The 13,273-nt window shown below is 38.9% G+C and overlaps 1 protein-coding gene across 2 annotated transcripts in view; it reads right to left on the reverse strand.

Annotated features, from left to right (window-relative positions):
* Ctnna1 (catenin alpha 1) overlaps positions 1–13,273 on the reverse strand; it is a 125,304-nt gene that overhangs the window by 65,450 nt on the left and 46,581 nt on the right. For both annotated transcript variants that reach the window (XM_021646475.2, XM_060377454.1), the window contains 2 exons: positions 11,550–11,819; positions 8,954–9,157 (listed from right to left, as the gene is read on the reverse strand). In XM_021646475.2, the coding sequence (XP_021502150.1) occupies positions 8,954–9,157; positions 11,550–11,819 (474 nt within the window). The remainder of the gene's footprint in view (positions 1–8,953; positions 9,158–11,549; positions 11,820–13,273) is intronic.

The raw sequence follows: 13,273 nt of genomic DNA on the forward strand, positions 1-13,273 counted from the left end.
AGGCATGTGCCATGCCCAATCCAAATATCTAGATTTTTTTATATATGTGTATATGTGTGCATGTGTACAAGAAAAGAGGATGTTGGTACCTGTGTGTCCACATGGAAGCAAGAGGTTGTTGGGTGTCTTCCTCCATTATTCTCCACCTTACTTTTGAGACAGGGTCTCTCACTGAATCTAAAGTTCACCATTTCAGCTAAGCTGGCTGGCCAGCAAATTCCCAGATCTATGTGCGTTCACATTCCAGTGCTGAGATACAAGCAAAATACAGATGTGCTTAACTTTCACCCAGGTGCCAGAGATCTAGAGTTAGAGTCAAGTCCTCCTGCTTGCCGGCCAAGTGCTCTTATCCAGAGAGCCGTCACTCATGCCCCATACCCAACTTTATTCTGTTGCATGTGCCTTTCTTGGGTTTAGAAAAGTAAAAACAGGCTTAACAGGGTATTGATCTTAACAGGGTATTAAAGAATGTTAGACATTCTCTTCCTTCGCCCACATTAAATACACACACCCTAAAACTGTTGATTCACCGGATTCTTGGCTGCCAAAAAAAGTAGACTAGCTTAGTGTTGACATTTCCTTTTGGCAGTCATTAGTCCTTAATGTGTCACTGTCTAGAAGATAAATGAAATTGTTTCCTTCATTTTTACTTCTGCAACTCATTTTCTTGGACCTCAGAATATGCATTAAAGACTAAATCTACCTTAGAAGAAAGCTGACAATTTAAAATTTCATAATATAATAACAATGATTATCAAAACATATCTTTCTCTCTCTTCCCCCCTTTCCTCCCTCCTCCCCCTCCTCCCCACCTTCTTTTCACTAGGGTCCAAGTCAGTCCTGGCTTCTTACACAGTAACTTCTACAGAGAGACAAATTAAAGAGAGAGGAAAAAAAACAATCCAACAGAGATTTACTAAAGTCTCTTGATGTTTGTTGGTGAGCTGCTCAGTGGCATGAGAAAAAGGACTACTAGCCAGTTTTGCTTGTAAAATAGTTTTTATTCCCACTAATCTAAATAGCTGCTGTTACTTGCTACCTAATAAAGCCCTGGTCCTTCCTGGTTCTATTATTCTCTTTACTCTCTTCCCAGTACCAACCCTTTCTTCCTATATGTATCTTACTCAGCATAAAAAGTTCTATGCTTGCTCTAGTGCTTTAGAAGGACAAGGTGCTTTACAGCCAAAGTTCTTCATTCTTACTTTTGTACCCCCAAAATGAGCACCAAAAAGAAAAAAAATTAGATAAAATGAGTAGTTATAGATGGGATGCTATCAAATAAGGCTCCCTTTAACTTTGCTACATTTTAATGATTAACTGCCAAAGCAAAGACTCTGAAATCATGCTGAAAAGAAAAGAAATTAGGTGTGGAATGTAGTTCAGCGGCAATATGCTTGTCTACCATGAGTGAAGATTTTGGTTCAATCCCAACACCTCCATCATACAGCCCCAAAATGCTTAAAGCACCTAAAATGGTAAGAATTTCTCAATAAAAAACTTTTATGATGTAAGCTAGCCCAAACAACAAAAACAAAAATACCCCATCACAATAATTTATTAAATTTCATCCAAAATCTAGAACCATAATGAAAATAATACCCAGTAAATTATTACAGTCAAATAAACACGCTCTTCTGCTATCCATAATAGCTCTTTTAAAATATGACTAAGGCTAGATGTGGCCATGGGAACATGGCAGCACATGCCCTGTGATCCCAACATTTAGAAAGTGTAAACAGAAGATCAGGAGTTCAAGGTCAGCCTTGACTACGTGGGACGAGAGGAGGGGAGAGGGAAGAGGAAGCCTTGGTATATTCCTCATTCACATTATTGCTCACCAATACTCGCGTGATCTGACTGTGCTCTATTATTTTTTCTCCTTTAGTTTCTACTGCTAAATGAACTATCATCCTATTATTGACATGCAAATCCTAGAATTACCTGAGACATCTCAGGGACTAGCAGGTCCACCAGTGGGGACTAGAGAGCTGAGTGGGATCAAGAGAAGCAGCTGGTGGTGCAGAAAGAAAATGATGGCAAGGACTGCCCTCCTAAGCATCTACTACAGTGACATGCAGCCACAATAATGGTCAGTGACACCTATTTCTTAAACATATCTTTTTCCAAACAAATCTTAGTCAGAGTTTCCACTGCTGTGATAAAACATCATAACCAAAAGCAACTTGGGAAGGAACGGACTTACTTCAGCTTACATATCCAATTTTTCACCAGCAATACAGCTTTTTTCCCCTCCCCAACCCCAACTCCCTATGTAGCCTGGTACTTACTATGTAAACCAGGCTGGCCTTTATCTCAGAGATCCTCTGCCTCCCAAGTTCAGAGATTAAATGTGACTCAAAGCAGTGAAAAGTAACTCCAACCATGAATTCAGTATTAAATTTAAAGAGTAATTAGCAAAAAAGCCATGGCATGTGATGACACCTGCACTATGCTTCACTGACTAACATAAACTGCAATCATCACAAAACCAGAAATTAGGGTATGTGTAACCATAAAACCACAGCAGAAGGCTAATTGTTGCAACACATCTGAAAATAAAACTTGTAAGACAACTTACTGGTCAGATGTTACTTCAGCATAAAGTAAACCTAAAGAAAACATTTTCCTTATAAGCTTCCAAATCACCCCATTATAAAAAGGTCACACAACCTTTTTTTTCTTTCTTTCTTGAGAATGACCAAAGAGAAATAGTCATTCTTTGGTTCAATAAGGCAAATGTTCTACTTTTAAATAAATAAGCTATTTAGTGATTGGCAAGTAGTACTAATTAGCAACCATCAGAGGTAACCACAGACATCCCAAAAATCAACAAAAAAAATGAGGACATACACTCAGAGAAGAAAAGCAGTATATCCTCTGCAAACTTCTGCTCTTCTAATTTTGTATTATGACAAAGATATGTCAACCAAAAAGGCAACTTTTAATAGAACAGGCCTGAAGCCAGGGCTGGAAACATCTTCACAGACAAGGTTCTGTGTCTGCCCTGGAGAAGGACAGTTCTGAAACTGTGCTCACAGAAGAGCTGGAATTGTGTGTCAGAGAGCATCTAAACAGACACCTCTAAGTACCTATATTTTGGGAACAGGGAGAGGAACATGCCACCCTAAAGGAAAAAGAACACACTCTGTTGCTGACTTGAGCTCTGACAATAAACATCCATCCCAGCCCCATTACCCTGTAAGAACACTTGGAAAGTAGAGGAAGGAGAATCAGAAGTTCAAGGTTCAAGGTAATCTTTTTCCTACATCAAATTCAGTTTAAGAAAATAAAACCATAATCTTTTTTTAATTTGTTTATTATGTATACAACATTCTGCCCGCATGTACACCTGCATGCCAGAAGAGGGCGCCAGATCTCCTTTTACATGGTTGTGAGCCACCATGTGGTTGCTGGGAATTGAACTCAGGTCCTCTGGAAGAGGAGCCAGTGCTCTTAACCTCTGAGTCATCTCTCCAGCCCTAAAACCATAATCTTAAGGAGTGCTTACGACTTTAAGCCCTCTAAGACACTCCACTATTCAAAACAAATTTTTACATAAACAAAAAAATACTAGTATACAAAGTTATCACTCATATGTGCATATGTATATATAATACATATCTGTGTGTTGTGATTGAGACTATGTACTGAGGCTGACTTAGAACTTACGAGGTCCAAGTGGGCCTCAAGTGTAACCCTCTTGTCTCCATCTCCAGGGTGTATGGATACCAAGTGTGAAACACAATTACCAGCAAACTTTTAGTTTTAGATATTTGTCATATATGGGGATCATGCATAAAATAAAAGAGGTAGCCTCCCCAAACCACAAATGTTATATTCAAACAATCATTATTTTAAATAAATCATTAGCAATATATGACAGCTTTGCCAAAAGCTAAAGCTATCTTGGACCAAAATGAATAAGGAAGAACTTGGGCCCAGACCCAAAGGATACATCTCTAATCCAACTCCTAGCTAAGGACGACTGCAGAACAGGGGTCAGAAAGACTGTAAGAGCCAGGGGAATAGGAGGTTTGCTGTGAGACTGTATCTCCTAGGAATATCAGAAGCTACACCCTTCAAGTCACACCAACATGACTGCCTAAAGATGCACTCAACAAAGACAACAACAGAAATCCTAAGCCAGATGGGAGAAAAGCCTACGAGGCTTCATTCCACATAAAGAACTGTAGGCCGCTAAGGACTGGAGAAAGTCTTACCTAGGAAAGAGCACACCAGTTGTTATCCAATACCAAATGGTCAGTCCTGAAGACATACATACAAGTAACATTATACAGACTGAGCAGGTTGTATTTATGTCTTTAGGAACACACACACAGAGAAAGAGAGAGACAGAAACAAAGAAAAAGAAAAGAAAAAGAAAAAGAAAAAGAAAAAGAAAAAGAAAAAGAAAAAAGACAGAGAAACAGGGGCGGGGGAGCTAAAGTGATTCCAGGAAAAAAAGACTGCAAAACTGAGAAGGGATTAACATCCAAACTGAGTGCTTCCCCTTACTATATTACAAAGTGAATATTAACTGTATTACAAATTCATGCATTCCACACCAAACTAGTAGCAAATTAAATTAAAGTGTTCTGCCTGATATATTAGCATAATGAAGGCTCAATACATGTCCAGTTCAATTCAAAAACTGGTCAGTTACTGTGTTCATCTTTTGAGATCTTACAACTACCATGTTCAATGTTTTAGAACAAAAACAAAGGAAGACTAGAGAGTTTGGAGCTCAGCAGTTTAGAACACTTGTTGCTCTTGCAGAAGACCTGGGATCAGTTCCCAGCACTCACATGATGGCTCATAACTTCAGTTCCACAATGTCTGATGACCACTTGCTGACCTCCACAGGTACCAGGAACACAGGTGGTACAAAGAAATACACGCAGGCACAACACTCAGACTCAGACACACACACACACACACACACACACACACACACACACACACACACACACACACAGAGATAAAATGGATACTTAAAGGGCCTGGAAAGATGACCAGCAGTCAAGAGCACCTGCTCTTACAGAAGTTAATCCCTAGCACCTACATGGTGGCTCATAACAATTCTTCATTGCAGTTGTTCAAGGGAGTCCCTAAGCTCTCATCTAACCTGAGCACAAACAGACATAAAAACAAAACATTTGTAATGCATACATGCTCATTAACGTATCCTTAGGAAACATCATCTTAGCTGGACACAGTGGTAGCTCACATCTGTAAATCCAGTACTCCGGGAGGCTGAGGCAGAAAGATTTCCCAAGTTTGAGGCCAGCTTGGGCAACAAATGGAAACACTAACTAAAAAGAAGAGGCAAAAGAGGAGAGAAAGGCAGCCAAGCAGGCAGGCAAACTCAGGTACAATAAATAGGCCCTGGACACCTTTAGCCTAACAGTACAGTTCTAAGCATCAGGAAATGCAAGGTATGATGGCTATAATGGATTATGGTACCATTCTAGGCAGTCACCCACCTGAGCTCGCTGGTTTCTCAATTAGAACTATCCAACAGAAATATGCAAGTCAGAAACACATACCACGCACAGACTTTTAAATTTTCTACCACTCATTCGTAATAAAGCACGGGTAAAAATAAAACTTTTTAATTCTTCTCTCATACATTACATCAAACCAGTTTTGTAAAAATAAACTCAAGAAGATATTTTACTTATTTTGATACTTATCAATGAGCTACATTACATTGTTTTTGCATACTATTTGAAATCCAGTATACACACACACACACACACACACACACTGGATTTATAGATATATATATAGAATATAGATATATATATTCTACATACACACACACACACACACACACACACACACACATAAAATAACTGCCTAAAATCTCACCTGTCAGCTTTCAAGTACTCTAAGGCTATAGGATGAATGGCTAACACAAGAAAAGGCACAGAGCTAGAACTGTGTAGGCCCATGCAAGAAGCTTTATTCTTGCAATTTTGCAAGCCCTCACTCCAGACATATATGACCAGACTGTTGAGTAAGACTGCTCAAGACAAAACCAAATGGATTTCATTTTTAAAACTGAGTGTCCTTTATGTCCCAAACATCCATTGTGGTAAACTGTAAATCCTACTTACTTGTTCTTATATACAGAACCCAAGTATTAAGGCTTAAATTTTTTTTTTCCTTTGAGACAGGGTTTTCCTATATAGCCTAGACAGGCCTCAAACTCAGTCTACCCATCAGTCTCCTGAGTAATGGGATTGATTACAAGCATGCCCAGCCGTAAAAGCTTATAATTAATTTCAATTCACTTACTTTGAAACCCTGAAAGATTATGACACTCATCCAAAGCTGTTTTTCTTTCTCTAGAGCCTCCATGCCCAGTTCAACTTTAGGCTGATAGATGAGAAGCGAAATAAATTGAACCACAATCAGCAGATATCATTTCAATGTAACTGAGTAGACACTTGTAAAGCCACAAGGCTCCACTCCTTACAATTCCTATATAGCTGTCTTATGACAGTACCACTGCTAACTCTTTTATTATTTTATGTGTATGTATATGAATTCTGCCTGCATGTTTTCTATATACCACATGTATACCAGGTGTCCTAAGAGTCTAGAAGAGAGTGTCATATCCTCTGGAACTGGAGTTGCAAATGGTTATTAGCTATCACATGTGTGCTAGAAATCAAACCTAGGTCCTCAGCAAGAGCAGCAGCCCATTCCCTTAACAAATGAGCAATTTCTCCAGGTCCCGATTCCTACAAAATTTTTCCTGCCCCTCTAATGATATTCTCAACTCCATGTGGAGAACCTGTCTGTTCCAAAAGGAGTCTCACATTCCCTTCTATATGATGCTCAAGACATTGCTCTACATGTGACGGGTGTTAACAAAAACCTGGCCAGTTAAATTCTGATGGTTACTGGGGGCCGAAATGTGTCCAGATGCTTCATAAGCAAAAGCCTATGTCCGGTTGCTTATGATTCTCTGGGCCTTTTTTCCATTCTTCCAGTTTGTTCCACTGGCCTTTTTACCACTACATTAATTCCTTATTTTTAAGGATTTTTTCCTTTTTTTTTTTTCTTTTTCTTTTTAGGTGAGATCTCACTTTGTAGCCCTGACTGTCCTGGAACTTGTAGAGATCCAGCTGCCTCTTCCACCCAAGTGCCAGGATTAAGGGTACATGCCACCACCTTACCCCACTTTTTATTTTACTTTTAGTTTCGCGTGTATTTTGTATATCTGTATGCAATTTTGTGTATGTGAGTTCAATACGCCCAAAAGTCAGAAGAGGGTATCAGACTGGAGTTACTGGTGGTTGTGAGCTACCCAACATGGGTACTGGAAACAAACTTGGGTCCTCTGGAAGAGGAGGAAATACTCTTAACCACTGGACCTTCTCTTCAAGCCCTAACTTCATTAATTTTAAGACAAGGTCTCACTATATATCCCTGGCTAGCCTGGAACTCATGGAGATTCAACTCCCTGTAGTGTGTGGACCACCACTCCTGAATTTCTAATCATTCTACACAAAATTGTGCCTTTTCTTGTTATATGAATTGATGAAATATAATACATAAGTTTTCTCTTTAGGAGAAACATAACAAAAAATAATTTTCCAATCTGAATCTCAAGCTTTTCCATGCATTTTAATGCACTTAATGCGGCCCATATTTCCACTGCGACTCATCAACCACTTCCTACTTAACTCAACTTCTAATCTCATTTTTTTAGATAGACCACCTACAATCAAAACATGGCAATGACTTAAAATAATACGCTTCCCTAACCTCACAATATGGTTGAATGTAGTAAAAACAGACAGGCATTCATCTGCGCCCTAGAACACCATCACGGCTCACCATCACCCTTTCATTTTAAAGGCATGTAAGTGAACAAAACAAGATGTGCAGCAAAAATATGAGAAAAAAAGCCAACAACCAATATTTTTATTTGGAAAAGTATTAATTAAATAAGTAAAACACCACTAGGAATAACTAATTTGTTTCATCACATCTCCCTCTAAAATACTTTACTTTGAAAAAGACTACAATGTATTACTAGTTAATGAAGCCGTTCTCTATTGTACACAGTAAGTGTCTTCACTATACCAAGCGCTCAGGGATGAGGTCATGCATACTCAGCACACCACAGGCAAAGGGTCAGAGCTGCCGTTATTTACACATGCAGAGCAGAGTGGGCATGGGGCAGTCGGCCTAGTGGTAGGAGCGCGGACAATACTTTGAGATACTTTTATTTATTTACTCCTCCTTAGAGCAGTAAAATATTGGGTAGAGGGCTGAGTCACAGTAAACTTAAGCTAGAACTAAATAACTGAAGTGGCAAAAGTATAAAGGAAGGAGAAGGAAAGGCACATAACTATAGAAAAACAACAGTTACAGTATTTTCTATGGTTAAAAAAGCCAAATACCAAATTTTATAATACGCTTTCTTTCTGATGTGCATTTTCTTACGCACCATGTGTGGAAGCGCCTGGTATCTTCCTCAGTTGTTCTATATATTGTCTTTTAAACAGTCACTTACTGAGCTGAGAGCGTACAAACTTGGCTAGACTGGCTGGCCAAGAAGACCCAAGTATCCACCTGCCTCCACCTCCCAGTCTAGGATTACAGGCAAGTACCATATTGCCTAGCTTTTCAAAAAAAAAGGTGTTAAGGACCTGAATTCAAATCATCATGCTTATAAGGTAAGACTTTACCAACTCAGCCATCTCCCCAGCACCATATGCAGATAAAGCACCCACATGATAAATTAGATTGATACAGAGATGATAGATAGATAGATAGATAGATAGATAGATAGATAGATAGATAGATAGATAGATAGATAGATAGATGGATGGATAGATAATCAGATAGACAGACAGACAGACAGACGGAGGCTGCCATCAGCCATAACAAATCCCTCGGATTTCTTAGACCAAAGGGGAGTTCTGACACTCACATTGCCCATGTATTCCGACAGTAAGTCCTGGAGAGCCTGGCGGACCGCATTGCACTCTGCCACGATGCGCTCACGCCGGTCATCACGTGTGCAGGATGAGTCGGCCATCAGAGCAGCTCCACTAATGATGCTTTCCAGGCGTTCCTCCAGTGAAGGCCTGAAACGCTCCTCGCTGAAGCTCAAGGGGTCCACAATGATTTGTTTCTACAGAGAAAGTGTTATGAAGTTAATATTCATGTCTGTTCCCTCAGTTATTCAAAAGGCAAGGAAAGCACTGATGAGGAATATCGAGATGCAATCCCAACAGCTAAAAAGCATTCATAGCAGACAAAGGCCTTCCCATTTAAGTTGTCAGTGATCACTACTCAAAGAGGGCACTGTTGACCAAACAGGGCCTGAATAAAGTATGACGTCACAAAAGCAAACACATGTATCATGTTCACAGTACTCTTCCTAAACATCTAAATGTCAGCCTGCAAAATATTGGCTATTAAAATTATCAAGTGAAAATTGTAGAGAAAGTAAGAACTCTACATGCAGTTTATAACTGCTACAAGACAGAACTGTTTCACTGTAAACAATTTAAGTTACTGACTTTTGCTCCTAAGGAAATTCATTTATAATAAACTAATAATCAACTACTTGCATACCTATTAAATACAATTGACCTTCACAACAGTAAATGTCTATGCAAATATTTTGGCTTTAATTTTTAATTTCCTTCCTTAATAATTTCTGCCAAAAGCTTGGTATTTTTCAGTGAACAAACATTTCTCCCTTTCTTTCCAAAGAAGCTTCAATTTTGAAAGTGACAGCGTAACACCTTCCGTTAATTATCAGACTACGATAATTTTAGCTGACGATTTCTCTGATCAAGGTGGAATCCAGAGCTGGAGGTGTAGCTCATTAACTGGAAGAGCACTGCCCTAACCATGTGTGTGGCCCTGCACTCTAACACTGTCAGTCATGGAGGAAGAGAATAAAATACAGAACATTCTGTACAAATACAAAATACATTCATATCTGGAGAACAGAAATGAAGAACAAATAGATCTTAACACTATCACTGAACTATAATGTAGTGATCAGTTAGTACAGTCCCTTATCTTGCAAATGAAGAAACTGTGACCATAAAAAGGTGGGTATTTCCAGTCTACTACTCTACTTAGTGTAAACATGTTCCTTACTTAGTACCTTGAAAAGACAATAATGCTACCAAATTTGAAACAGAAGAAAACGATACTAGTATGTTACAAGATATATCCTAACAATCAAAAAGGTCATTTTATGTTTATCTATAAGATAAGAACTAATGACCGAGTTCAGTAGTAATTTGCCGAATATGGATGAGTCCTTGAGTTTAATTTTCTGCAATACAAAAGAAAATAAAACTCCCAGGTAAAAACTCAATTTCAATACCATGGTCTTTAGGCAAAGCACTCCCTTCTCCTGCCATGCTTTATGAAATGGCCTGAATCATGCATATCAGCCAAGAACCAATTACCCAAGGACAGGGAAGACACAAGGCAGGGAGGTGGGGGCTCCTGAAAACAAAATATGTTCCATCAATTTGATGCCACAAAACATTTCAGTTATGAAAGATGATAGCTACCTACTGTTTTCTTCAACAACTGGCTTAAAACAAAGCTAGTCATGGTCGTACAAGGGGAGGCTAGGGAAGAATAATGGATTGGAGGTTAGCCTAGACTACATACCAGAACCAGTTTCAAAAAAGGAAAGAGCAAGACAGAGAGAGAGAGAGAGAGAGAGAAAGAAAGAGAAGGAAGGAAGGAAGGAAGGAAGGAAGGAAGGAAGGAAGGAAGGAAGGAAAGAGAGAAAGAAAGAAAGAAAGAAAGAAAGAAAGAAAGAAAGAAAGAAAGAAAGAAAGAAAGAAAGAAGAGAAAGAAACCACAACTGCTGCCATCTACTGGAAGCCATGACTCACTTTGGGTTAAATCAAAAACAAAGCCCAACACACTAATTAATGTTGAGAAGAAAGGATAAAAGAGACACACCATATACATAGGAGATATTTAGGGCACCATCTATAAAAGCATTATGATAAAAGAAATTTAAGTTAAAATCTGTTTCAAAGTGGTTAAATTTTTGTGTTCACAGTTCAAAGCAAACCCCAGAGAACAGCACTCTAACTAGGCAGTGAGAGAAGATTAAGATGATGGCAGTATGATTTGTCTCATTTCTCAGTAGATCGTGAGTTCCCCAGAGACAACACCTAACATGCTGCTTCTGTACCCATCACAGGTCTTCACTGGCCAGAGGGCCAAAATCCTGGTTGGAATGCACCACATTCACAGTCCCAATAAAAACCACATTAAAAGGAAGAACCACACAAGAAAACATAAGTTGCATAAAAGAATCCTGAAGTCTAACCACAGTAGGAAAGAGAGAGGAAAAATACATTAAGCCAAGTTACAATAAAGTAAACTTATGACTCATAACAATTTCTTTCCACTTATATTACAAATTTAATTGGAAAATGGGCTTTCATCACAAGCCTTGGTCATATTTCCCCAAGAACCAGTTATCTTTTGGCAGTTGATGAAGAGCCCAAAGTTTCCTCCAAAATGTAACTTACATCAAAGTTGTTGAGCGCATAGGCCAGCTCTCCGCCGCCGCCACCCTGGTGTTGGGAGGCATCATCTGATGCAGTAGCTTGGGCTGCATTAGAAATGCCTGTGACAGCCTGCTGCAGCTGCTTGTATATCAAATCCCGGTTGGCCTTATAGGCTGCAACGTCAGGGTGCTGTAGGCATGCCTGGGATGCAGTATAGAGGATTGGAACATTTTTCTGCAGGATTCCTCTAGCTGCAGCCATCTGGTCACGATGGCCCACATCTTTCAGTTCCTAAAGAAAAAATAAATAAATAAATAAACAAATAAATAAATAAATAAATAAGTGAAGGGTTCTTTATGAGGAGTCTATTTGTATCAAGACACACCTGCGCTAACCTAACAGTCACAAGCCTTGACTTGAATCTCCTAGCCTACTTTTTATTGTGTCCTTACTGTAAACTGTGTTCAGGCTTTTCCTTCTGTAAAACAGGAAGAGTATTATAGCTCTTTCAGCACTCTGAGGAATAAAATGGGATAATGTATACAAAGCATCTAGTACTAAATATGTACTAAATAAGGCATAAAAGTCACAACATGAAATTGCTTAACATCTACACAGAGAAACCCTGTTTCCAAAAACAAACAACAAAAAGCCTGCTTAACATCTTGATCAGGCCCAAATAACTAGCATAGATAAACGCACCTATTCTAACCAATCAGAAAGTCCATAAAGACATATTTTACCGGAATAACATGAGAACTTAAGTTACCTTAGTTCCTTACAAGAGTTTTATGAAATTTGGAACACAGTACCATGTGTGCATGAACTTTGCAAACCAACTAGGTAAGGGTATGACCAGCTAGTCTCACAAGTGCACACCTCCTCCCCCTTTTTACTCCAAAGACCATTCTGGATTATAAACTATATTATTCTCACAGAGTTCACTGGCCAGGAAGTCACAAAGTGGAGGCGCACGTGCTCCATGATTACAGTTCATGATCACAACATTCTGTCAGTGTGGCCTCAAGTGAAGATGTCCTTTTCCACTTCTGTTACCCCGTATTTCCAAGAATGAGGCTGCTGGCATTATTCTAATTAGCGATGTCTAGAACACAGGGGTCTGGGTGCGGGCAGTGCTATGGGAGGAGTCACTCTAAACTCTAAGTGTGCTTAACAGTATTTTATATGTTCGGGATGCAAAAAACATAAATGTTCAGTATTAATGTCACCAACTGAGTATTAGACACAGATTTAAATGTTTTTTTAAGATTAGTATTACATGTATAAACTGTAAAAGAATATATTTAAATAATGTAGAAAAGTCAATTTCTCAAAGTCTGACTTGACTATTTAATGGATCACTTTCCTAGATGACTTCTTTATATATACATATATTCTTTAAATTTAAGTTTTATCTTATGTGCATTGATGGGAGGATGTCAGATCCCTGGAACTAGAGTTACAAACAGTTGTGAGCTGTAATATGGGTGCTGGGAATTGAACCCGGGGAACTCAGGAAGAGCTCTTAACTGCTGAGCCATCATCTCTCCAGCCCCCTAGATGAATTTGTAATTAAACAGTAGAGATATCAACTGGTTTCTTTCTTCTGAAACTTCATCTCAGTATGTATTTGGGGATTTACATCTTTATTCAAAACTTGTACAGTGACAGCTTATTTTTCCACCTAGAATTCTTTTCTCATTTGGAACCTGAATTTGCAAGTAACAGCTCACAACACGCCAAAT

The sequence above is a fragment of the Meriones unguiculatus genome, chromosome 2 (genome assembly GCF_030254825.1).
Source record: "Meriones unguiculatus strain TT.TT164.6M chromosome 2, Bangor_MerUng_6.1, whole genome shotgun sequence".
NCBI classification, from domain to species: domain Eukaryota; kingdom Metazoa; phylum Chordata; class Mammalia; order Rodentia; family Muridae; genus Meriones; species Meriones unguiculatus.